Source organism: Penicillium hispanicum (assembly GCF_028827665.1).
Source record: "Penicillium hispanicum strain IBT 35686 chromosome Unknown utg000004l_segment0_segment0, whole genome shotgun sequence".
Taxonomy (NCBI): Eukaryota; Fungi; Ascomycota; class Eurotiomycetes; order Eurotiales; family Aspergillaceae; genus Penicillium; species Penicillium hispanicum.
In genome coordinates, this window is record NW_026623196.1 from 1,425,126 (window position 1) to 1,448,516 (window position 23,391).

The 23,391-nt window shown below is 52.8% G+C and overlaps 11 protein-coding genes across 11 annotated transcripts; 7 read left to right on the top strand and 4 right to left on the bottom strand.

Moving 5' to 3' along the window:
* Positions 1-1,023: 1,023 nt before the first annotated feature.
* On the bottom strand, positions 1,024-1,407 carry N7459_004291 (alpha/beta fold hydrolase; the record flags this gene model as incomplete). The annotated part of the gene is made up of 1 exon (XM_056943475.1): positions 1,024-1,407. One exon carries the CDS (start codon positions 1,405-1,407, stop codon positions 1,024-1,026), a length of 384 nt encoding a protein of 127 aa, XP_056800358.1.
* Positions 1,408-1,554: 147 nt separating this feature from the next.
* Positions 1,555-3,681, top strand: N7459_004292 (uncharacterized protein; the record flags this gene model as incomplete). The annotated part of the gene is made up of 4 exons (XM_056943476.1): positions 1,555-1,662; positions 1,728-1,905; positions 1,965-3,035; positions 3,092-3,681. 4 exons carry the CDS (start codon positions 1,555-1,557, stop codon positions 3,679-3,681), a joined length of 1,947 nt encoding a protein of 648 aa, XP_056800359.1.
* Positions 3,682-4,129: 448 nt separating this feature from the next.
* N7459_004293 (uncharacterized protein) lies at positions 4,130-5,229 on the top strand (the record flags this gene model as incomplete). Its single annotated transcript, XM_056943477.1, has 2 exons — positions 4,130-4,183; positions 4,240-5,229. The coding sequence occupies 2 exons, from the start codon at positions 4,130-4,132 to the stop codon at positions 5,227-5,229; spliced, it is 1,044 nt and encodes a 347-aa protein (XP_056800360.1).
* Positions 5,230-5,521: 292 nt separating this feature from the next.
* N7459_004294 (dolichyl-phosphate beta-D-mannosyltransferase) lies at positions 5,522-6,322 on the bottom strand (the record flags this gene model as incomplete). The annotated part of the gene is made up of 2 exons (XM_056943478.1): positions 5,522-6,155; positions 6,219-6,322. 2 exons carry the CDS (start codon positions 6,320-6,322, stop codon positions 5,522-5,524), a joined length of 738 nt encoding a protein of 245 aa, XP_056800361.1.
* Positions 6,323-6,580: 258 nt separating this feature from the next.
* Positions 6,581-8,095, top strand: N7459_004295 (uncharacterized protein; the record flags this gene model as incomplete). Its single annotated transcript, XM_056943479.1, has 4 exons — positions 6,581-6,620; positions 6,684-6,732; positions 6,786-7,851; positions 7,901-8,095. 4 exons carry the CDS (start codon positions 6,581-6,583, stop codon positions 8,093-8,095), a joined length of 1,350 nt encoding a protein of 449 aa, XP_056800362.1.
* A 188-nt stretch (positions 8,096-8,283) lies between these two features.
* N7459_004296 (uncharacterized protein) lies at positions 8,284-9,290 on the bottom strand (the record flags this gene model as incomplete). Its single annotated transcript, XM_056943480.1, has 2 exons — positions 8,284-9,148; positions 9,202-9,290. The coding sequence occupies 2 exons, from the start codon at positions 9,288-9,290 to the stop codon at positions 8,284-8,286; spliced, it is 954 nt and encodes a 317-aa protein (XP_056800363.1).
* A 275-nt stretch (positions 9,291-9,565) lies between these two features.
* On the top strand, positions 9,566-10,516 carry N7459_004297 (hemolysin III family protein; the record flags this gene model as incomplete). Its single annotated transcript, XM_056943481.1, has 1 exon — positions 9,566-10,516. One exon carries the CDS (start codon positions 9,566-9,568, stop codon positions 10,514-10,516), a length of 951 nt encoding a protein of 316 aa, XP_056800364.1.
* A 983-nt stretch (positions 10,517-11,499) lies between these two features.
* Positions 11,500-12,860, top strand: N7459_004298 (Zn(II)2Cys6 transcription factor domain-containing protein; the record flags this gene model as incomplete). Its single annotated transcript, XM_056943482.1, has 2 exons — positions 11,500-11,853; positions 11,916-12,860. The coding sequence occupies 2 exons, from the start codon at positions 11,500-11,502 to the stop codon at positions 12,858-12,860; spliced, it is 1,299 nt and encodes a 432-aa protein (XP_056800365.1).
* Positions 12,861-13,210: 350 nt separating this feature from the next.
* On the top strand, positions 13,211-14,348 carry N7459_004299 (SDR family NAD(P)-dependent oxidoreductase; the record flags this gene model as incomplete). Its single annotated transcript, XM_056943483.1, has 4 exons — positions 13,211-13,382; positions 13,467-13,654; positions 13,730-13,881; positions 13,961-14,348. The coding sequence occupies 4 exons, from the start codon at positions 13,211-13,213 to the stop codon at positions 14,346-14,348; spliced, it is 900 nt and encodes a 299-aa protein (XP_056800366.1).
* Positions 14,349-15,917: 1,569 nt separating this feature from the next.
* On the bottom strand, positions 15,918-17,198 carry N7459_004300 (serine/threonine-protein kinase; the record flags this gene model as incomplete). The annotated part of the gene is made up of 1 exon (XM_056943484.1): positions 15,918-17,198. The coding sequence occupies one exon, from the start codon at positions 17,196-17,198 to the stop codon at positions 15,918-15,920; it is 1,281 nt and encodes a 426-aa protein (XP_056800367.1).
* A 5,197-nt stretch (positions 17,199-22,395) lies between these two features.
* On the top strand, positions 22,396-22,818 carry N7459_004301 (uncharacterized protein; the record flags this gene model as incomplete). Its single annotated transcript, XM_056943485.1, has 1 exon — positions 22,396-22,818. The coding sequence occupies one exon, from the start codon at positions 22,396-22,398 to the stop codon at positions 22,816-22,818; it is 423 nt and encodes a 140-aa protein (XP_056800368.1).
* Positions 22,819-23,391: the final 573 nt, after the last annotated feature.

Consider the following 23,391-nt stretch of genomic DNA (forward strand, 5'->3'; position numbering starts at 1 on the left):
TTCAATCAATCGAAAGTGGGGTACCATGCACGGATTTAGATGATCGAGATGAAGTCATCTAGGTCTTTCAAAGCGCACATCACAGATCCCCTAGTCAGTTTAGTGGCAAAGAAGCCGTTGCGCAAGACCACTTGTGGTGAGGATGGGAGTTATGCAATGCGCGACTTGCAGACGGGCAGTACCTCGCAAGAGTGAAACCGGCATTCCGCTATTCCTGATTGGGCATGTCTCCACCGCCTGGATGCCTTATGGATCAGGCTCGAAAATGAAGTATGCATCGTGCGGTAGCCAGACCTTTCTGAATCTGCTAAAAGATGGAATTGAGACACTTTTAAACCCCCCCAAAATGTGGATCAATTAGCAATTTGGCAGCGACCACAACAGCGCCGCTTTCAGTGAAGACCAAATCGAAGAGCCGCCACAAGCCAGGCGACTTTGATGCCACGACAACAACCCCAGTCCAACTAAAGATACCCGAGGTCTCCATGAATGAGCATGTCTTTTGAGATGAGTAGAGCAACAATTTTCTAAGGTACAAAATATTCTGCTTCCCACCGATGAGACTCCGAATCATTCAATACTATGTCTAAGCTCCCTCGGTTCTATGTATGCTGTTTTCTGGAACCAGCTCAGTCAGAATTTGTCCAAAGTGACGTTGGAGGGTAAAGTGCGTGTCTCCCGGGAATTCTTTGAGAATACCTATCTTTCATATAGCGTATCATTTGCACAGATATCCTCACTTTGTCAAAGGCCACGAATGTACAGCTAGCTCTACACCTTGGCGAAAAGCTTCAAATACCTGACGAGTGAGGGCCGCTCGCAATTTCTCCGCTGACTGACTCCCTGTTTGTCAGCATTCTTGGCCAGCCATTTGTCGATCGATTGAGCCCCGGAAGGAGAATCTAACGATCGCCGAAACATCCATAAGAAAAGATTCAAGAGCCCCGCGTAGCCAGAAGGCCAGTGACGTGCTGCCAAAGCACTGGACCGGTACGGCCAGTTCATATAATGAGCCCGGGCCTCTCAAGGTCCTGCTCCAGCCATGATTCCAACTGCTGAGATTATCTCCTTGGGCAAAAGATAAGCACAGGCGAGGGCGTATGGGCTACCGCCGGAGCCGCCAAGGACGGCAAAGCGTTTAATGTCCAGGTTGTGAGCAAGCACTTGGACGTCGGCGGGCCAGTCCAGAATAACGCGACGGGAGTCGAACGTGGTTAGACCATATCCGTTGCGGTCGGGAGTAATGACGCGAAGGTGCTGACAGGTCGAACTGCGATGGGCCTGGGCAGGCGGTTTCGAGTCAGTGGGTTCATGTTGGAATAGTGGGAGATTGGAGACAGCCCCATGCACTAAAACGTGTTTGCAGGTGTCAAGTGATTGGGTACGATTTCCCCCGAATCGCTCCATTCCGTGTCACCGTGTAAGCCTGGTCTCTACTGGCGGCCCCGAAGCCACGCGAAGCCCCGCTCCAAGCAACTCGCAGCCGATCTCCCAATGCCAAGCTGTCTTCTCCATCCATCTCTCCTGATCGCATGCCAAGAATCCAGGAACATCATGGCGGCTGCAATGCAGGACGAGTTGCCCTCCTATGCAGACACGGTGGCGCCCCATTCGCATACCAATGCCGTCATCGAGGCCGGACGAGTTCGAGCCCGGGATGAGGTACGTCCCCAGTTGGCTTCTGCATCTGCATGGGTGGTGAGCTAACAGGTGTGGTCCGAGAAAAGCAAGCCATGCAGATCCTGCTGCAGAATGTCCAGCTGAGTTGTCGCATCTACAACAGCGACATTGAGCCGGAGCATGACTCCGACTACTACTGCACCTGCTTAATACACCAGTACAAGCGCAGGAAATACAGTCGGCTCTCCGTTCAGAACATGTGGTCCAAGGCGGTGATGTATCCTGGTTCGATATCCGATATTCGTCAGGGATCTTACCTGGTGCGCAGTCTGACATTATACCAGGCGAGAAAGCTTACCACGACTGCTATCAATCCATCCTTTTCAGTGCCAATCCCTATAGCACCATCGTATCACCCTTCATATTTGGTTCTGCTCAGTTTTATGGAAATCAACTACCAAATGCAACGTTCTATACCAAATCGTTGAAGCAGACGATAAGCTTGAATGCATCTCTCAATGCACAACACGAAGCAGCCATTAATCAAAAAGAGCCCAAACAGAACATCTGGGAACTTGACTGGCCAGAACGCTTCATTTTGGATCCAGCTAGTATAGCTAGCTCTCCAGGCGGGCAAGCTACCCCTACTTCTGCCAACGGCAGGGCGCAACGACCCAAGCCACCCAAGTCCACCGGCCTGAGAAAAGCTCTCTCCATCATGTCCTCTGAGAGGAGATTAGCCGCCAAGTCTGAAAAGGCAATTGCAGCCGGTCGAGAGCTGCGTGAAGCCATTCTTAAAGAGGAGAGCGGCCGGTGGCCAGACGAAGAATGGCGACGCATCGTCGCAGTCTACCAGGAGAAAGTTGGCATGACTCAAAAAATTGCTGACCTTCGACTTAGATATCCTCTTCAATATCTTCATCTCCTCCGAGCGGGATATTTTGAGCCGATTCCTGTAGCCTGGGCGAACCTGGCCTCTAACCCGTTGAACTTTACCATCGATGCCCCGAGTGGATGGAGGGGAATCACTCCGACTTGGCGTGGCTACGAAGATACTGCCGAGGAACGCCTTTACTGGGTATTGAATCATCGGGAGGGTACTTCTGGACCGAGGATGAAACCGGATATCATCTCTGCGATGAACCTGGCTCGGGCTCGGATGGAGTCTGCGGTCGAACCGCCTCCCACATACTTCTCTGCCGACGATGTTTGCCATACCCAGCATACTTCGAAGGAATATTCGAGACAGGTCATGCCTGCACCGTTCAGGCCATTTGATATGCCCGAGGTCCCTAGCGATGACACCATGATTCTGTTGGATGTCTCAGGGTCAATGGACTTCGAGCCTCTGCGTGCAGAGTATAAAGAGTATCTCATTACGGGCTATACTAGTTCCACTCAGCCTAAGAACAAAGGTCAGACCGGAGTACTTGCCAAGATGCGATGAAAACTGATCGCTCTCCACTTTTAGATCTTGCCAAGGCCATTATCCGTCGTTTCACTGATGCGATGATCAACCATGACCACAACTTTGATGGCTACCAGCTGGTCACTTTCTCGACCTTTGCTGCCAACATTGGATTCATTAATCACGATATATTTGATGCAGTATGGGATAATATCAACTTCGGTGGCAGAACCCGAGTCATGACAGGCTGGCAAAAAGTCAAAGAGCTCCATTTCCAGAAGCACTCTGAATCAGCAACTTATCATCCCGTTTATGGATGGCAAGCCGGTCCAGAGACTCCCATGTTGAGATTGCTGCTCTTGTTAGATGGCGAAGCAAGTGACATGGATGAGTTCGAACTTGATCTCCTGAGTCTCTCATGGGTTCATGTTACAATCTTTTTGATCGGTGTTGATGGATGTCCACACCATCATCGCCACGCGAACGAGCTGCAGAGAATCAGCGAAGTCAATCCTCATGTCTCATTTGTTGATGCACAAGGTAATACCCCAGAACGATTTGTCACCCATGAGCTTCTCAAGCGGCATCTTGGGTATGATGTGCCGATGTCTGAATTTGAGGAACTGGAACAGCCACCGGCATATGTAGAATGATCCTTTATATACGATGCTTCGCTGTGCAGGTCAATTCAGAAGCTCTTGATACTGGCCCATGAGGCCTATTCGGGGTGCGTATATCCACCATATGGCCATGTAGTACTAGGTACGCTGCTTGGGCCAAGTGCCCAAGTAGGTGCCCTCCTGGACACCTGCCCTGGAGGCAAGCCCCTGCTGATGTAATCACAGCCACGATGCCCCTGGGCATCATTCAACTTGTGGTGGATATAGAGAAATCCAAGAGGGTGCAAATATTTTCAAATAGGATCTATCAACCTTTGTTTACTTATACCCTGGTCAACCAGCGCCATTACTCAAGCGCGTATCTGACGTAGAGATAGCGAGCCTCAGAGCCCCGCGGTGGTGGGTCTGGCACGCCAATTGGAGTTCCCACTCTCCTCATACCCTCCAACTCCCATTCAATCACCACCTCTCTCCAACAACCATGTCCGCTCAAGCAGACCGTGGATTGTCGCACCGTGGTGTCCTCCACGAATATGTATGGCCTATGCTCCCCTCTCTGGGTTGCCGAGCTGACACTTGATTCCCACGTAGGCTCCCCGGCTGGTGGCATTTGAGTTCACCTCGCCATCGACACCAAGTAACAAGCCCAACAGCTTGATCTTTGTAGGTGGACTGACAGATGGGCTCTGCACTGTGCCCTACGTGTCTGAACTGGCCGCAGCTCTCGAGCCAACCGACTGGTCTCTTTTCTCCATCCTGTTGTCCTCCTCTTACAACGGATTCGGCGTCGGCAGTCTCGACCAAGATGTAGAGGAGATCGGCCAGTGTATGCAGTTCATTCGCGACCTCAAGGCTGGCCGTCTGCCCGGTGCGCCCTCCAAGTCTGGCAAGATTGCGCTCATGGGCCATTCGACCGGCAGTCAGGATGTACTCCACTACCTACATTCGCCCAACCCCCTCCCCAAGAACCCAGACTTCGAGGTCGGGCTGAAGTACATCCATCGCCCCGAGCTAGATGGTGCTATCATGCAAGCACCCGTCTCTGACCGAGAGGCTGTACAGTATCTCATGCAATCTGCTAAGCAGCCCAACGAGGTGCGAGGCATCTACGATCAGCTCGTGAGCTCGGCCAAGCTTCAGCCGTGGACCGACGACAAGGTGGACTCGATTCTTCCAATGAACATGACTTCCAAACTGGGACTTCCAGGTGATGCGCCTCTCAGCGCTCGCAGATTCCTGAGCCTGATCAGCCCGGATAGCCCGCAGACCCCCGCGCCGGATGATCTGTTTAGCTCTGACCTGAGCGACCAGCGTCACCGGGAGACTTTTGGAGTGATCGGCTCACGGGGTATTCTGCAATCCAAGCTCCTGGTCCTGTACTCGGGTAGTGATGAATATTGCCCACCGTGGGTGAACAAGGAAAAATTGATGGAGAGATGGAAGCAGGCGACCGAAGCCGGCGGGGCTTCATGGGATGGTGAAAACAGTGGTGTTGTTCTTGGCGCTAGCCACAATGTCAAGGGTGAAGGCCAAAAGGACCTGATTGAGCGTGTCTTGCGTTATTTACACAGCGTCCAATAAAGGGACTCAAATATGGTGAAATGAGAAACATGAGGGGGGTTTCCCTCCCTCTTTCGAACATCGAAAAACCAGAGAACATTGAATGGAGCGTTGGATTTTCTGTCGACATACAGACGATTTGAAGAGACAACATACGGCCACCGCCAAGGAGTATCGGTATCTGAGAGAAGAGAAGGCCAAAAATGGGGTATATCGAAGCACAGGCAGACCGTTCAGCGCTGACACCAAATGGGCCCGAATTAATGCGCACGACTCGACACGAGTCTTGGATGTGGTAGGCGCAGCAGCATCCTTAAACCTTCAGCCACAGATTCAGCACGCCCTTGAGGTACTCCACGATCTCGTGTCCGCCCAGCTTGCTTTCGCCGTAGAGACGGTCGACAAAGGTGATCGGGCACTCGGTAACCTTGTAGTTCATAGCCTTGGCACGAACCATCATCTCCATCTGGAAGCTGTAACCCTTGCTCTGCGTGCTGGTGATAACCTTCTCCAACACCTGCTTCTTATACAACCGGAAGCTACCAGTCAGATCGCTCACGCCGGGCATCAACATCACGTCTGCGATGAGGTTGGCGGTGCGCGAAGTGAACTTGCGGAATAGGTCCCAGCCGTAAACGCCGCCCTTGATATCACCCCGGCTGGCGTAGCGGGTGCCAGTGACAATGTCGGCGTCTGTCTCCTTCTGGATTCTGATCATTTCGGGGATGAATTTCGGGTGGTGGCTGAAGTCGGCGTCCATGATGATCACGTAATTGCCGGTGGCATGATGCAGACCGTGGACATATGCAGTTCCAAGACCGAGCTTTCCTGCGCGGGGTTTGAGAACGATGTGCTCGGGGCCGTAGAGTCGCTGGAGCTGCTTTGCGATGTCTTGGGTGCCGTCAGGGGAGCCGTCGTCAACGATAATGACCTCCCAGTCCAACTTGCTGTCCAGCAAAACACCATGTCAGTCATCGACTGGCAGATGCAAGGGTCTTCAGGTCGCATACTTCTCGTTGAAAGTTCTCTGGATCAGCCAGATAATGATAGGGAGGTTCCTCCGTTCATTGTATGTTGGCAGGATGACCGAGTACTTGTTCTTGATGGCGCCCATTTTGAATATTGTGGTGTTTCAGAGTTCCGTCGGTGTCTCCAGGACAAAATCAAGTAGAGAATAAAAGGAAAATCAAACAAGTAGGGAGCGAATGGCAAGAAGCTTGTTGCTTCGGGGAGAAGCTGGTCGCGCCAACTCGCCGGATCTGGAATCCACCGCCTTCGGCAGAAACGACCGATAGCTTATCATGTCCAAGAGCTTCGGGGAACAACAGACAATTGTTCCCTCGCACCACCCACATTTTGAAGCCAAGCAAGGATGGCGTCTTCAGCAGCTCATCATCGCAATATTTCCAGATGTAAGAAGCCGTCTTTTGATCTGGTATCTGATTGATTGCGAACAACGCTGAGCGACCGCCCAGCATCACGGCCCCGCAGCTCGACCCGGGATCCGTTAGATGCATCAGATGAGTGAGCAGTCAACTTGAAATCAAAGCACTCTAAGTCTAATCTAACACCATTAGTCCTCTTGCATCGTCACTCATTCCTACGTCCCCAGTCATGAAGACCACCCCTGGTGGTGATACCTTTACGGGCGATTCCTTTCACGAATTGGATCCGCTGGCTCCAGATGACCTGCCAGAGACTCTGGGCAAGGATCTCTCTTTTCTCCTTCGTCCTAGTATTTTCCATTCGCTATCCCAGACTGATATCCCCTCTCCTCTGCGCTCCGAATTCATTGTCTTGAACCCCGGCGAGCCACTCTCATCATCTCTCAGTGTCCTGGAAAAGTTATTGGCAGAGGGTCGCTTCTTGATTGCCGCCCATTTTGCCAGTGCAATCCTTGTATCGTCTTTGATATCCCCTACCGACATCAGAATCATTTTCTCCCTTTTTTATACACGCCTTGCCTGTCTAGAGCTGTCAGGGAACACAGTCCTAGCAGCTCAGGAGTCCAAGGCATTGGAGGACCTGAATTCTGCGTTCTACTATATTGATTCCAGCTTTGATTCATCTGAGACGCAAGATCAAGATCATCATGTGAATGACCATTTTCTACGCCATATCGTTCCATGGCCACTGCGCGTTCTGGCCGTGAGGCTTCAGAGCATTGGGTTTGGTGACTCCCGCAGAAGTATCGGCGGTCTCTATGAGATCGGCTTGGAAGCACGGAGAGAGATCATGAAGTCGGATCTCAGCGACTTCGAGCGTAAGGTATGGAGGGAAAGGCTACAAGATCTTGGAATTCGAAGCATCAATGCGCTGGTAGAAATGGGTGATCTTGATGCGGCCAAACGATCGCTGGAAAGCCTACGAATGTCCGAGGCAGACAGCGATATTGACAAGTTGAGGAAAGCGCTTGTCTTCTTGCGGATTGGCGACCTAGATTCCGCCGAGCTGGTCTTCAGTGAATCTCACGATTCGAAGGAGGCTGCGCTGCTGAAGCCCCTCCTCAGCATGTCCGAAGGTCGTTATGACGATGCCGCATCTGAGTGGACCTCTCTTCAAAAAGACTCCACGAGGAAGGATGGGGCTCTAGTGGCACAGAATTTAGCAGCGTGCCTTCTTTACGCCGGAAGACTGGATGAGGTATGCAAATCGACTATTTTCTCCTTGGATTGGACTTACGAATATCTAGGCTCGGGGGCTTCTGGAAGCTCAAGTATCGGCTAACCAATCTTTTGGAAGCCTCATTTTCAACTTATCGACTGTTTACGAGCTCTGTTCCGACAACGCCAGTCAGATGAAGACGCAGTTGGCAGCCACCATCGCCGGGCAACCCATCACTGGACAGACCAATCTAGACCGGCCTAACACGGATTTTAAGCTATGACACCATTTATGAGGACGACCAAATGTGGTGTTGAAAGATTCCAGTTTCTTTGTAAACCGCCAAGTTGAACAATGTGCCCAAAACGCCAGCCCTTATGAACGAATGACACTAATAGCAATATTCCAACCTCAACCATGCTATGCTTCAAAGAACACCATTCCAAATATGCTTTCTCGAGTCGAAGAACCTCATGCATTCGTCTTTGTCGATTCCTTCGGCGGTGGGGGGCGAGCCTTGGGCCGCCTGATGATGATCGTATCTCCCTCCTTTTGCCAACCAAGCTTCTCAGTCTCGACTAGTCTCTCCCACGTCCAGGCCTCGTCATTGCCCGTACACCCACTCAGAATCCAATCGACAGGGACGTTGAGATACGCACTGCCCACCGCTTTGAGAGCGTGTCTCCGAACTCGATCCACGGCCCAGTTCATCACAGCGCGCAAATACGAGTCAACGCTCTTGCGCACCTGCCAGAATATCACCCAATTGTCCTGCATCAATGCGGCTAACACATGGTCTATATGCTGTGACTGGAACCCATGCTCCCGCCGTGCGCGTGCTCGCAGTTCAAAGGCCGACACCATGTCCCCCTGCCGGCAGGCATAGTCGAGGATAAGATATGAGACGATTTCTTTCACTTCGGAATCTGGGAGCGGGTGCGAGGTCGAGTGTAGCTTGTCGAGGCTGTACCGCAGGGAAGGGAAATAGGAAGGCGGGTGTTGCGCGAGAACGGATAAGCGGATCGAAAAAACATGCACTCTTTGAGAAAAATCAACTGGGGTTGTCGCGGCGGTTGCCAGCACCGCCTCTCGCAGCTTGCGGAGGGAAAGAAGGAGCGTGGACAACTCCGCGGAGGGTGGCGGAACGCCTGGCTCGGCGGGTTTCGATCTTGACAATGGTTGTGCAGCTGGTGGATTCGATGTCGCATCACCAGAGGAACTTATAGGAAGCGACGCAAGCGCAGCATCGAGATCTTTAGAGTGCTGGGCGCAAAATTGCATATACCGCGCAACGATCTTGTCGAAGTACTCCTTCTGCGCTTGGTGGTCGAGTAGTCTGTGAATTTGGTGTCAACGGGGCAACCGACAGCAGCTCCTTGGTGCACCCACTTCTTGTCGCCCTTGGACACAAACCCGACGCTTGTCAGTGAGTCGGCCGGTGGCCGTAGCCGGCTTCCCTGTGGCCGTGCAGACTGCATTGTCCATGAAGCGTGGAGGGGCCTCGATCCTCGGCGAGAAGTGGAGCGCGCTGTTTGCCCTGTTTGCACCGCTCCTCTCCCAACAGAGCGATGGCTCTGCTTTCCCCAACTACCCAACACTCTATTTTACACGGATATGTTTGTTTCTTCGTCATTTGCAGAGTGAAGTGAAATTTATAGGGTGTCGTTGGATTTGCTGCCCTGTCGTGCATATCTGTGGCTCATTCCGTCGAGTTCTAAAAACATCACGCCTTGCATCTAACTTGCATGTGAAGATGTCTCGCCAGCGTCAACAGGCACAGAGGGAAACCAGCAGCCAAGCCGCCACGATGGTCAATTCGGTGCTCGATGTCCCTCCGAAAGTCGTTGGGAAGTTGCTTCATTGGAATGATCTGCCTCACTGGCAACGGGACAATCACCATATCCGTACGGGATACCGGCCAGCATCATCATCGTTCCTGGTTTCGCTCCAATCACTGGGCTACCTCCACAATGAAACCATCAATATCTACACTCATCTTTTTCCAGGCCTACTGGCTATTCCGGCTGGCTACCAAATTTACCGCGCTCTGGCACCCCGCTACCAAACAGCGGCGAGCTCGGATATCCTCGCCTTTGTCTGCTTTTTCGCAGGTGCTGCATTCTGCCTGGGAATGTCCGCCACGTACCACACGATATCAAATCACTCGCCCATGGTGGCGCGTATTGGCAATGCTCTTGACTATGTGGGCATCGTGGGGCTCATTGTCGGAAGCTTTGTGCCCAGTGTTTTCTACGGCTTTTACTGTGTTCCTGAGCTTCAACGGCGATACTGGAGCATGATCTGCACTATTGGGCTCGGCTGCGTCTGTGTTTCGATTCTCCCACGGTTCCGAACACCCCGCTGGCGTCCGTTCCGTGCAAGCATGTTTGTCGGGATGGGCCTGTCCGCCATCTTCCCCGTGCTCCATGGACTGCAGATGTTTGGGTTCGACCGTATGCGACAGCAAATTGGTCTGAGCTGGCTTGTGCTTCAGGGCTTTCTCTATATCCTTGGGGCGGGGATATATGCTGCCCGAGTACCCGAACGGCTGCAACCGGGCAAGTTCGACATCTTCGGAAGCTCGCATCAGATATTCCATGTGTTGGTGGTTTGCGCGGCCATGGCTCATCTGACCGGGCTCCTAAAAGCCTTTGATCACCGGCACAGTGGAACTGCCGAGATTTGTCAGATTCCACGCGGCTGAGTCGTGACAGCGCAGAGGGAAGAGGCAAGGTTGGACAACATGCTCATGGCAGTTTGGGTGGTATGGAATGACACATTAAAGGCAGTGATATGGCGAAGAGCCCATCTTTCACCTCGACGTTGAAGGTCCCTGCTGACGAGGACCCGATTTGGAGTGTGCAACGATGACGCGAGAGGCGACGAAGCGGTCAAGCGCTGGCAGGAAACGCAAAAGGCCGAGGCAGGATCCGGTCAGCCGAGTTCAAACCACACTCAGCATCTCACATGGCGTTGCCTTTACCTCTCTAGAGGATTGTAGCCAACTCTCATTGGGCGCGCATGCGGGTCCAGCCGATGACAGAGCACAACGAGCCCTAGTCAGCAAGTGTGGGTTCGTCAGGTTCTCCAAGAATCAAAACTTAACTCTCTGGGTCTTTTACGATGTTGCATCAGGGTATACGACTTCCAAGACCCCTAGGCGGCGCCACGAGGGAGGGAAATTGTGGTCAACTCCACCATCACAAGCTGTGCTTCAACATAGCAGCTTCTGGCTTACCAGCGCAATTCCGACCAAGGCGTCCTGGACCGAGGCTCTGTATGTTAGAGGGAGAATGCTTTTTCAGCGTGCCAATTGGCATCCCATGCGAGGTTGATCAGATGAAAAGCATCTGGGGTTTCACAGCGGCTGACCTCTTGATGCGGCTGCCGTCGGTACAGGAATCCAATGCGAGTGTGACATTTTCTCGTTGTTTTCTTGGACCATGAGGCTTAGACTTTCTTTGATTTATATATACGAGGGAAAGGAAAGGGGGCATGGAGCGGGGGCAAGCATAGGTATGGTCTTGCACGCCAGGGCTGGATTTACTTTATGCACTGATCGCCACGGCATTGTCGATCATCTCCGTGTGTCACTCAGTCGTTTACTCGCATTCGACAGGAAAAGAACACACAGGCCAAACTCACTGGCAATCCCGTCCCAGCGCCCACTCTTCTTCGCCCACCTCGATGCTCGCTGAGTCTAATGGCAGTCCGTATGCCGGCGGCGACGCACCCAAACTTCGAACCGCATGCGAGAACTGCCGGCAATCCAAGGTGAAATGCAACTTGTCCGGCAAAAATATCTGTACGCGCTGTCTCCGTCATGGTCTGCAATGTCAGTATGGCTTCGCAAATCGATCCGGGAAGCCAAAGGGCAGTAAGAACCGTGCCACGCTCCGGAAACTCGGCCAGTTACAGGATGATAAGCCGTCGATGCGTGGACTTCGTGGGAGTCGAATTGGTCCTCCTGTGTCTGATAGGGAATCACACGTTGCAGCAGGGTATTCCAGGCATATGACTGATCCAGTGATGGAAGATGATGTATGTCATTCCCCTCCCGCTCATGCTCCATCAACGTATGCTCAACGCCCTATTCTCTCTAGTTATGCGTGATACCTGGTCCCCCTGGGATTTGGGAAAGTCCGCGGAGCTTTGGTAGTGCTCCAGCATTGGAAACGCCTATATGTCCCTCGCAGCTAGTAGCGGTTGATGGCTCGCCGTTTACCGACCTAGGAGAATCTTGTTCTAGCCTTCCCCTCAGCCTAGGGTATCCGCATACTCCCGTGACACCGACTTTCCTGTCGCCAGATACGATAGGAGATGGAATGGCAAGCCCGTCTTTCGCTGGCTCTATATCTTCTCCCTTCCCCCCTGCACCATGCGGGTGTCTGGACATGCAACTATTCCACATGAACCGGCTGAACCACTTCCTCGTGGCACCTCTGCCCCTCCGATTTGATCAGAGCCTTCAAGCCATCAAAGCGACATTCTGCGCATGTCTGGTATTCCTGCAGTGTGGAAAGTGTGTCAAGGATAGTGCCAATCTGCTCTTGACCATATCGGTGCTCAATCTGACTTTGCAATTGTTTGAGTTCTGGGTCTCACGGGAGACTTCTCGGGTGCCGCGGACAGAGCCCGGCGTTGATATTCGCTACGGTTACTACGAGGTTTCCCCGGAGGAGAACCGCCAGATCCGACTCTTTCTGCTTCGGCGGCTCCTGCTACAATGTCGCGAAGTATTGATATCGCTGACGACGGCTGTCAACACCGTCTGTCTCGAAGCCCCCAAGCCCATCGACGGCGAGGGCTCGGTTGAGTCGAGCATGCCAACCAAAGAGTCAATGAATCAACACTGGGCACAAGTTGCGCATTTAGGCGGCAATCTTCCTGATTTGGACCCAGAAACGCTGGATAGTGGCCCCGGGAACCACTGTCTGCTGTCTATCATTGCTGGTTATGAAGCTACGGTAGAGGCTTTTCTGCAATCTGTCTCGACGCATGAATGTATCTGCGGGTCCAAATGTATGACGCGCGATGTGTCTGTCTGAGTGTCTTTTTTGGCTTTGTCCATGCGTGTGAAGGGTGGATGTCGTCGCAAATTCTTGTACTCTAGGGGAGGATCACTTGCGTAGATCGGATTCCCACAAGCTTGACTGTAAACGCGAATCGGCTCATTCGTCGGGAAGCAGCAATTTGAATCAAATAACCTGCATGACTGCTTCTTCCATCCTACCGTGTCTTCCCATCTCTTTGTTATGACGAAGTGTAGTTGCAGCTCCCAACCCCACACTTTCGATCCGCGGCGGACCTCGGCACTTCCACTTCCATCGCCAGACTTACAAGGCTGTATAAGTTCGCACCTTTCCCGTCAGTGCCTATAACAAAAAAACACTACACAATGGCACCCTCCGATCGTCTCAGTCAGGTCAACAAGCACCTCAACTACCCGGCCGGCATGCTCGCCGGCCAGACGGCCATCATCACCGGCGCGGGCCAAGGTATCGGCGCCGAGGCGGCCAGGCTCTTTGCCAACGAGGGCGCCAAGGTAGTAGTAGCGGACATTGACGAAAGTACGCCCTTTCCACAAATCGATGCCACTGTAGCTGACTTCCAGCTGCTGGGTCTCGGAGTGCCGTGCTAATGCAGCTCAATAGACAAAGCTAACGCGGTCGCCGACGCTATCAACGCTGCCGAACCCGGGCGCGCGCTCGCTGTCGTCGGCGACGTCCTGGACGAAAACTACATCGGCGACCTGGTAAAGCGTGCGGCTGAGTTCGGGGGTGGCAAGATCCATATCATTGTCAATAATGCGGGATTTACTTGGGACGGTGTTATCCACAAGGTGCGTACTGGTTCCACGAACACGCTCTTCTCGTATTCGGGTACGCTTTGGCTAACCGGTCAACACGTACTGTAGATGAGCGATAAGGAATGGGACACCATGCTGGCAGTGCACAACACAGCGCCTTTCCGACTAGTGCGCGCTGCGGCACCATATTTCCGCGTGAAGGATCAGGAGCCGCGTGTTGTGATCAATATCAGCAGCACCAGCGGCATCCACGGCAATGCGTACGTTGCTGTCATCCGTCGATTGTTTTCGGCTTCGGCGGTTCTTATATTTCTTTGGATACTAACGCTTCTATCACAGAGGCCAGGCCAACTATGCTGTCGCCAAAGCCGGTGTGGTCGGACTGACCCGCACCATTGCCAAAGAATGGGGTCCTGCCTTCGGGGTACGCTCCAACACCATCGCGTTCGGCTACGTGACGACCCGTCTCACGGCCGCCAAGGAAGCCGGTGCCTTCATCACTACTCCCGATGGAACCAAGGTCGCCCTGGGCATTCCCGGCAAACAGCTTGCCACTAAGAAAGGCGCTGACCAGGCCAAGTCGGACGCCAACAGTTTCCCTGATATTCCGCTCCGACGACCAGCGAGTCCCGGAGAGGCGGCGCGGGCTATTCTGGGCGTTGCAAGTCCATACTTTTCATATGTTAACGGGGAGACGATTCGCGTGACTGGAGGGCGGAATATGTAATTATGCTCTTACGGCACTTTTTCCAACGAGCTGGATGAACAGCCGAATAGGTAGCCCGTGACGCCTTGTTCCTGTGACAGATATACATACATTGTTCACATGGACTAGATGATGCAACAGGCTTCCATCAGACTAGTAGATTAGTAGAAGAGGATCGAGTCAGTAGCAGCGGCGCAGACCGGTCGAGAGATCAGTCTCTAGTGCAACGGCGCATTGCAGCCACAGCAAAGGTAGTGTTGAGCTTAACACCACACTTACCACAGTGGATATCAGGGCGGTCCTGTCCAAGGGGCTGAATATCAGACAGGTGTGATACGGGCCAACCTAAGTTGGTAGCAGTCTTGCTGACAGGAGGCTGGGGTTTCATCCCTCGTCGCAGGTTCTACAGACCCGGCGCTACTGCGGCGCAGCGTCAAGGAGGCACATATGGTTATTGACTCCACCATCCTATCCGGCTTGGGTTGGTGCTCTGCGCCTCACGTCTCACTTGGGCAGCAATGGGTCTCGGGTCGCACGGCGACACGGTCTATCTGGAACCCACACGAAACGTATCGCCGAGTTGGGGCGGTAAATCCGGACTCGACTGGCGAGTAGGACAGAGCAACGTTGTACGGGGGCAAGGGTGAGACGACATAATTCGAATAGAAGCATAAGCAGAGGGCGGGAGAAAAGCAAAGAGATGAGGGAACATGTATATATGCAGATGTTTGAGTATTGTATTCAGTAGATGCATTTGTCGCTCCATCACCCGAGGTATCATATCGTAAATCCCAATAAATCCAAACCAATCCAGCCATGTCACCAAGTAGTCTATGCACAGGATGCAAAAAAATAAAAAAATAAACAGCCGAAATCAGATCACCACCCGTAAGATCATGAACAATCAGGGGAAACGTAGAGACTCCTTCCCAGAATATAAACCAAAATAGCAGAGAAACAAAGCGCTCCGCGGCCACCCGGCCAATTGGTGCTGTCAACGCCTTTAACGACCCTCAAATCCCAATAAATAATCATCGGCCCTGCCAGGGGGCGTATTCTCTTCAGTCGTGCCGCCCAATATATTATCATACCAATTTGCGAGCGTGCAAATTGCAAATCAGACAAGTCAAGCCATCCTCCCAAGATGTGGTGGAAATATTAAAACAGAAGAATCCAAGCGGGCCGGGTCACCAAGGACGGAAGTGGCCAGTAAAAAATGGGATGAGAAACTAAAAGATCCAGGATCCAGTGGACAATGCACAACAGCCACGGTCGCTGAGCCTGGGAGATTTTTGGAGTGGTCCAGTCCAAGGAGAAAATATGTCCAGAGAAAAAAGCAACGGTCAAAAAAAAAGCTGGTGGCCGAGGCTTGAAGATTCCTCAAAGCCAGAAACCTCTGGGCTGCTTTCAAAGACATCCATGTGGGTCAAAAATGTGCAGCATGGAACCGAAATGTCAAGGCGAAGAAAAATGAAACTCCGGATGCGCATGGGCAAAAAAAGGCAGTAGACAAGGGAGGCGTAAAAGTCGTGTGGAGTAATTGCGAAGAACCAGACCGGCTTTGACCTGCTGAAGGGCTCAGCCTGCACTTTAGCAAACCGGAATGGGCGGTCCCGTGGTGAAGGTATCCGGCATGGGCATGGGAGGATACTCCACGTAGATGGATTGGGGGAAGAACACCTTGCAGTCCGGGAGCTGCTCCGAGACGACGGGCGACATGCAGTTGATGTCGGAGTAGTCCTCGGTGAGAGCGGACGTGTCGGAGACAGCAGACTCGGAGAAGTCCGAGTAGTGCGAGGAATCTGAGGACGAGCCAGAGGGCTGGGCATGCAGGGGCTCCACGGGGGCTGTGAATGGAATCTGGTCCGGCACCCAGGGGGCCATGGGAGTTTCGGTGAAGCGAGGGCACTCCACAATCAACTGACGCAGCTCCGGGATGGTGATCCTCTTCGCAGGGTCGCGCTCAAACACGCGACTCAGGATGCAGACCATCTCCGTGGACAGGGGCAAGATGGACTTCAGGAAAAATGGATCCTTGAGGTATGCCCGGAATGTGGAATCCTCGACCGAGGCGCGTTTCCATGGGTTGCGACCGCAGGTCAGGTTGACCAGCATGACACCAAGGCTCCAGACATCATTGGCTGGCGATACGTAGCAGGACATGGGCCGCGGGTTGGTCTGTTGACACTCTGTTTGGGATATGTTAGGATGTGTGCCAGGGGAGTAGGGTGGGATGCGAAACAAAGAAACACCAGATCGGACTCGCGACTTACCCGGCGACATGTAGAAGGTGGAACCGCAACCGAAGTCCGCAGTCAAGTAATCCATGGTTGCAAGGCCAAAATCGGCAAGCTTCACCGTCATTCCTTGGCCCGTCACCAACACGTTCTCAGGTTTGAGATCGCGGTGATAGATTCCCAAGGAGTGACAAAACTGCACGGCATCCAAGAGCTGGAGAAAGACACGCTTGACCAAGGGGTCGTTACCGACAAAGTTGCCCTGGTCAGTGATGCTAGAGAACAGGTCACCCTCCGGGCAGAACTCCATCACGACGTAGGTACAATCCAGGGAATCCATGATGCGCACCAGGGAGACGACGTTGGGGTGCTGGCTGGCCAAGTGGTGCAGGCGGATTTCGCGCTGCTGGTACTTGAGTTGGCGAGGGTCCAGCCCGGCCTTGTTGAGCGCCTTGACGGCATAGCTGATGTGTGTGTGGATGTCAACCGCGGTGTAGACGACACCGTATGCACCGACGCCCAAGATGCCGGTGAGCTCCAGCCGGTTGGCCAAGATGAATCCTAAACGGTCCTCGGGGGCATAGCAGCGCGGGGATGGGGAGGGAGGCGGCGTCGGGAGCATGGTCGGATACATGGTCTCTCGACGAGGAAGAACACCGGTAGAGAAAGAAAGGAACGGAGGGGGAGGAAGAAAATCCAAAAGGCGATCCTCTCCCGGGACGGAGAATTCAGTCGGAGCGAGAAAGAGAGTAGAGGGTCCAGGGCTAAGAGTCCAAAATCCACGGCATTCAGGAGCAGGAATCCATTCCACGAGGCTGGTTTGAGTAGAGTCCAAGTCAAGAAAGGTCTAGACGGGGTCCAAGGAGAGAGAGAAAGGAGAAAAGTTATAGAGGTGTGGCGGAAAGGAAGGGTTCAAGGTCGAAGGTATAGAACAACAAAAACAAGACGTAGATAGCGTCGGGATAAAGGGGGGCGGGGGGGGGGGGAGATAAAAATAATCGATGATGCGTCGAGTCGAGTCGAGGCAAGTCGTGGGCGCAGCCCATGTGGAAACGGTGACCAGCGGTGTGCCAGGCAGCCTGTGCGAATGCCTGCAGCCTCCTGTGTGAAGCCGGGCGGCAGCCAGTGGGAGCTCGTTGGGCGCTGGAGAGGCCCGCTTGGGGCTGGGGCTTCCCCCAATCATCGGGCGCCGGGCGAGGCCTGCAGGCGCCACATGCGGGTCGTGATTGGCGTTGGTTGGGGACGATCACCCCCCTGATTTCGCTGTGGCAATAGTGTATGTACCGTGGTGTCGGTGATGGTGATGACTCTTTTGACATCCTCTGCACCCATGAGAGGATTTCCCTTCCTCAGTGGGGCAGTTCTAGATTTTCCTGCACACGTCTACACTATCGACTTCCATCTGTACAGAATGGATGTACATGTACACCGTATATTTCCTCACCACAACTCTATTCTCCACCACTCGAGATAGGAGTCGAGACTAGTGACTAGTCTATACTCGTAGGATAGTTAGTACTATTACACCTAGCTAGTTAGTGATATACTCTCACTACTATAGAGCTAGTTAACTACTATCCGATGACTCCAAAGTGAGGCGAGGCCACCTCGCGCTTTCGAGAACGAGTGGGTCCCGCACGGGCCCAGTCCTGTGCCCTGATTGGCTGCGTGTCTGCATGCTGCATTCTACCCCGTATCTGCGTATACGTGGTTCTGCAGTGTACACGGCACCGAAGGCATCGACCGCTGGACTTGTCCACACCACAATCGATGTACTTCCCATACTCCATGGGCCTGATCATGATGATCATGATGATCATGATTGTGGATGATTTGGTGAGACGCGCGAGCATCACCTGATTCACGACGCATCCCATCCCTGCTGCACCCCGGAATCTCTCATGGCCATGATTGCAGTCGACTAGTCCGGCGCCTGATTAGCCTTCTATTGTCTCGCTGCAGACTTGCTGCACACCGCCATCTCCCCCGGTCGCTCACTTTCCTCTCCCCCAGAATGATCTTCTGTCGTGGAATACCGCAGGGACCAGACCAGCCAAAGCGAGGATGTTTATTCAGACCCACCAGCAACACTAACCTTCATCACTATCATCACTCCCCCGGCATCGTTCGCGGATACCTTTGCCACTCGCACCCGGGCGTGGTGGCAAGACTGCCAACATCGACGCCACGAGGCAGACCCCGACTAGCACAGTTTGCCAATGCAGTCGCAGCAAGCTCCAGCACCATCCACGTCTGGTTCCGGCGCTGACGATCCACCTGTGACACCAATCACCTAGCCATCCCGATTCCGGAATCAGCGTTGATCCCCTACCCAACCAGAGTGCCTCGCACCATTCCTTTCTTTTTCTTCTGCCTCGTATTCCCTCTACCCCAGGTCTAACTCTTTCGCGGCCACCCAATCGGCTGCCGTCCTCTCCTACCAAGCCGCCGCCCCCCATATTCACCATTTGCGGACAAGTCCTATCTTTGCCTCTTTGCCCCAGACATGTGCGTGTGCGCGCGTGTCTCGGTATCTTGAACGAGGGGGGAAGCCTGAATTCGTTCCATACAGACCCCGGTTCTACCAAGGGATCGTATCGGTTGGCAACCAAGCATGTCCTTGCGAATCGGTAACGGGCGACCGTTGTGATGGCTCACTTCTTCCGTCTGCGATCGGCCGTAACAGGCCACCCACCAGATCCATGGGTCGTGGGTCCCAGTTGTGCGGATCTAGAACCGGCGTCGGAGGTAGTGCCAGGTTTCCTCGATCAGCTGCGATGAAATGCAATGGATGGCTCCGTCTGGGGTTGTCGTGATGGCACCCTACGGAAATGCCTACCCTTCTTGATCGGCCCGGCTCCGTGTCTACCGTAGCGATGGCGATTGTGATGACCATGGTTCTGGACAAGCTTCTCATCTGCGCGCTAATGTCGACCTCGAGCAAGGAAGATACCTGTTGGAGGCAATGTCTTGCAGTAGCCGCCTCGATAGACTCGGGCTCGCCTTCGAAGGTGCCTTCACCCGAAGTCCAAGAGATTGGACAATCTATGGTCGTTGGCGCCTCGGTGCACGATCTCGCGGCCGGTGGCCGGCTGTGGTGGCCGGCGAGAGTATCCGGTCTAGTCTTTCCACCTTACTCCTAGCGAGTACCTGACTGTATTCAGAGCTTTCATAGATCACACGCAGAGCTCTGGCGTTCTCGACGAAGCAATGTGGAATTAACCCGCTGTGCACTGATGATGCGACATCAGGAGATTTCCAAGGTTAGGAGGGAAGCCGACGGTTAGAGTGTACCAACCTTGAACATGGAGGCTGATAGGAGATATAGGCACTTGACACAGATATGCAGATCAGTCATGTCCAAGTCGTGATGTCGGAGACATGCTCATGGTACATAATGGTGGCCCTTCGAGGCATATCATCCTGGATGGCAAACCACCCAAGATGATTCCTATGTTCGCCAGCCCAGATGGGCCTGTTGAAACATATCCCTTCCGTTTCGATACTATCGTTTTCGTGCCCAAGAACTCTCATTTACAAAGTAGTATGATGGGTTGACAGACAGAACAAGGTTGTAGACTGTTCTAGGCCTGTGGTAAATTTCTTCTGGGGTATAGGATACATTATCATGGGTTCAGCATTGCAAGTGAACCGTGAAGTCTCCCTGCTGATCCCATTTGCACCACAGAAGTCTGTTGTTTCAAAAACCCTGGTCACCTAATCTGAAATTAGATTTGCGTCTTGTACTGTAGGTCTTCAATATATCCAATCCACCATGCCTTTGGACGCTATGCATTGCTTTCTCCTACAACTCTTCCTCGTGGTCCTTTACTTATGCAAGATGTACCTAGGTAGTCAAGACGCTTTTCAATTGACAAGAACTTGCATTTGACCAAACCAATATCTTCTATGATTAGATCGAAGGAAAGAAGAGCTCGCCGAGCGCAGAGGAGCAGAAAAGAAAGAACAGACGAAGATTACGCTGATTAAGATAAAGATCCAGAGAAGAAGGGAGAGGGGGAAAATTGAATAAACTAGGGGAGAGAGACAACAAGATGAAAAGAACCCTGAGAACCACATTCGCCGACAAACCTGAGTCAAGCAGCGTCCGGGACGAATGTCTCCCGGTTGCGTGACCATCCTCGATAATTGCTCATGGCGGTAGTATATAGAATGATACCATAGTTTAACTCTCGATTGTCTGAGCTTTGATTCTTTTGGCAGGTCGATGGTTCATGTCATAGGGATGTACCGCTATATTTCATCTAGTCATTCGCGAAAGTCTTGATAAATACAGACACTTTGAGCCAGAGAAGGACCGGTACTTGTCTCCTCTACGAACTCTCTTACTGGAAATGATCAGCCTTGGGATTGTCTCCACAAGACGGCAATAACCAAGGCCAGAGTGATCAATGTACCAACCCCTATCGAGATGGAGCTATGTTCCACTATTTCGACCATATCCGCTAGGTAAGGTCAGTAGAAGGGGATGCATGCCGTGTTTGAATCTGCGGCTTAACAGCTGGCTATCATACATGGATCAAAAGCCCATGGTAGCACGATGTAAGTTATCGGTGTATTTTCCTAGATATCAGAAATTGCAGGCTTCCAGTGATCATCCAAACCCAAAGATTGAAGAGACATCTCATTTTCCGCAAAGCCGGATCTCAGAGTGTTTGAGAATGCCTCCAATCCAGTGAGTCCCCATGCAGAGACTGAGGACCGTCAAAGATTTAGGCACAACATGAAAAGCCAGTCTGTCCTACCCGTGTAAACTTTTCGTATATTGGCCAATAGCAGAAATATGTATGACTCGGCTTAGGTAGGAGTCATCACAAGAAAGAACGAGGTGATGGACTAGATAGTATGTGCTAAAAGTCATCGAGCAGGTACTATGAGCTGAGAGTTTGCAAACCACTGTGCGAGCCCATCATATCATGGTTATTTATTTCGACATCATAGCTTGTAACAGTCCAGCTGTATTAAACAGACCATCTGGACCGATCGATCAGAAGTTCAGGGCAAAGCCTCAATGTGTTTTCCGCATGCCTGACATCGCGTTTTCGGTGAGCCGGTTCGTAACCGAGGGGAAAAGACGTGATACTAGTCCAAGCACCATCAAGCAACCTAGATATTGATGAATTTTTTGGTTAGCTTGTCAAGGAGAGCGTAGTCGCTGCAATCCTAGGGCCAGAATCAGCACAATTTCCTATTGGGGCCATCTATATTCCAACGAGGCTCGCGTTGTATTCGAGACCGTTGCATGTTTTGCCGTCTGTGTCGCACAGGTGAGAGTTCGCTTCATAAATCACTCCTTCCTCCGCCACTCACTTCCTCAGAGGCGTGGGATCAACAAGCTCCTGGTGTCAATGTTTAAAATCGCATCTGAAGAGCTCGAAGTATTGACATCCACAGCGATATGTACAGACAGCTCGTTAGGCGTTAGACAGGAAGCTTTTGGTTGGACCCGAGCCTGAATGAGAAGCGCAGGACAGCGCTCCAGCACAGGTAGGGGTTTGACTGGTGAAGCTCACGAGGCTGACAAGGCTGTCACGACATTTAGGCAGACGCGTTCCCACCAAGTCTGTTCTTCAGCATGATTGCCAGATCTTGAAGCCGCACCCTTTCTGCGGCGCAGAGAGATGCCTTTGCGGCGCAGTGATGAGATTCGACCGTCCCTTGCGGGTGGGGATGGCTCTCGTTAGGCGAGTCTGCATAATGAAGTCGTTGGGCGATCACATTCACAGCATGATTGTCTGACCAGGCCAAAGCAGCAAAGCGCCAGAATATCCCTGACTGAGACCAGTGGTTAATCTCATCAACTCACCATCATGACCGACCCGGTCGATCTTACCACAGAATTGAACCAACCTCGTGCTCCTGGGCAGCTCCTCAGATCACATCGCCGATGGCTCGCCAAGACCGATGACATCCAACAGAACGGTCATGATGACTCTCTAGGCCGATCGGTTAACAGATCCATGCGGGCAGGAGACACCCGAGTGCTATATCCGACGGGAAAGGCCGCATGCTATACAATTGGCGGCCTCCAGGCAGTCGTTGTGGCCATGGGTGTCGAACTGGCGACTGTTCGCTTTCTACACATCGACATATTGGAGGATCGGCCGACCGACATATACAAATCTATAGTCCGTGAATCAGGGCGAGATCACCCTCCGGGTCTCGGCGTGGACGCTAGCGTTGGTCCACAGCCCCATCTCGATACGGCAGTTGACACTCGATCGGGCAGTTGACACGCAGAGATAGGAGTCCGGCCTACATACAAAAGAGATGCCAGTGCACCCGAATCTGTTGGGCGTCCGATTGGCTGTTCCATGAGGCGTCTCGTTACTTTCCCAATGCGACTTGGTACTCATGAGCACTACACCACTACCACCACCACCACCACGACGTCACACTCCCAAACGAGCGGACCTTTCGTACCGGCCGTACTCGCTTTCGCTTCTCGCTTACCCTGACGAGTGGATCCCTTGCATCCTGCCAAGCCCGGTTCTCGGGCCGCCAGCAATGCTGTGGTTGCAGCGCGCAAAGTAGCCACTCAACCTCCAGATCGAATCAGGGTCTCCCTTCAGCGTCAGAATCCAGGTTTACCAGGATCTCGAGCGGGGACGTGACCTCGTTCCCCCCCTCTCGATGATGCCTGGGGTGGAGGAGAAGTGATTACGTCCACCACGATGTCGGATCCTTCGGCCATTTCGGGCAATCACGCCTTTAGGTCTCCAAAGGGCAATCTTGGCTTCTTGGCGAATGGGGCATTGAGACCCTGGTCCCTTATCCCTCCCTGACCAATGCAACACGTCTCACGT